The following is a 1,138-nucleotide window of genomic DNA, read 5'->3' on the forward strand; positions in this document are numbered from 1 at the left end:
AAAAAAAAAAAAAAAAAAAAAAAAAAAAATCTAATGAATATCTGAAAGGTTTCTAGTCCGTCATCGAAGGATCATGACAATGACCGGACACTCACACCTTTCCCTTCATGCATTCAACAGTTTTCTGCCAACACCTGTTTTCCTGGCTAGACCTGCCTGGTGAGTTTGGCCCCACCCATTCTCTTCTTTTTTTGGCTACTCTCACCTGAGACATAGCCTTTTCCTCCTGAGAACCCACACACCACACAACCTCCCTTTATATCTGGATTGCTCTCTTTTACGCTGTCCTCTGGGATCTTGGAGAAACTCAGCTAAACATCCCTGATCTTCACTCTTCTGCCTCCGGTCGTGTTTGGCTGCATCACAATGAGTACCAAGCTGTGGACAGAGGAGCAGTTTAACTGCCCTGTGTGTCTGGATCTTCCAAATGATCCGGTCACCATACCCTGTGGACACAGCTACTGCATGGCCTGCATCAAGGACTTTTGGACAAAGGATGACCCCAAAGGGATCTACAGCTGCCCCCAGTGCCGCCAGACCTTCTGCCCAAAGCCCTCCCTGTCCAGGAACACCATGCTTGCCGAGGCTGTGGAGCAGCTCCGCAAAGGAGCCCCTAAATCAGAGGGTGCTGGGTTCTCCTCTGGACCCAAACCAGCAATACCCCATGGAATAGCTCTGTGTGACATGTGCAAAGGGGAGCAGCGTGCCGCCCTGAAGAGCTGCCTGGTCTGTATGAGCTCCTTCTGCGATACCCACTTGAAGCCCCACCAGACCAAGAAGTCCCTCAAAAAGCATGAGCTCATCCCGCCGACCAGCAACCTGGCGGAGAAGATCTGCGCCCAGCACAAGTACCTACAGGAGTTCTACTGTCGCCAGTGCAAGATGTTTGTCTGCTGGCTGTGCACCAGCAACCTACACAAAGAACACGAGTGTGTGTCCACCAAGGCTGAACGAATCGAGAGACAGGTGTGTAAAAGATGGCTCCTCAGGGACCACTTTCTGTTATTGTTTACCTGTTTGGCCCAAATCCAGTGCAATATACACCACTCCTTGCAAAGGTCTCTATTCCTTGGACCTTGGAAGGTCAGGGTTACTACAAGTCCACAAAAAAAGGACTTGGTTAGTATTTTGTCTGCAA

General features: G+C 49.9%; 1 protein-coding gene across 1 annotated transcript in view; it reads left to right on the plus strand.

Moving 5' to 3' along the window:
- Positions 1-230: 230 nt before the first annotated feature.
- The window catches only part of LOC107086707 (E3 ubiquitin/ISG15 ligase TRIM25-like), an 8,490-nt gene continuing 7,582 nt past the window's right edge, over positions 231-1,138 (plus strand). Inside the window, exon 1 of the mRNA XM_015377826.1 lies at positions 231-966. Within this exon, the coding sequence (XP_015233312.1) occupies positions 367-966 (600 nt within the window). The 5' untranslated portion in view covers positions 231-366. The remainder of the gene's footprint in view (positions 967-1,138) is intronic.

This window comes from Cyprinodon variegatus, unplaced genomic scaffold (assembly GCF_000732505.1).
Source record: "Cyprinodon variegatus isolate N-32 unplaced genomic scaffold, C_variegatus-1.0 Scaffold9, whole genome shotgun sequence".
Taxonomy (NCBI): Eukaryota; Metazoa; Chordata; class Actinopteri; order Cyprinodontiformes; family Cyprinodontidae; genus Cyprinodon; species Cyprinodon variegatus.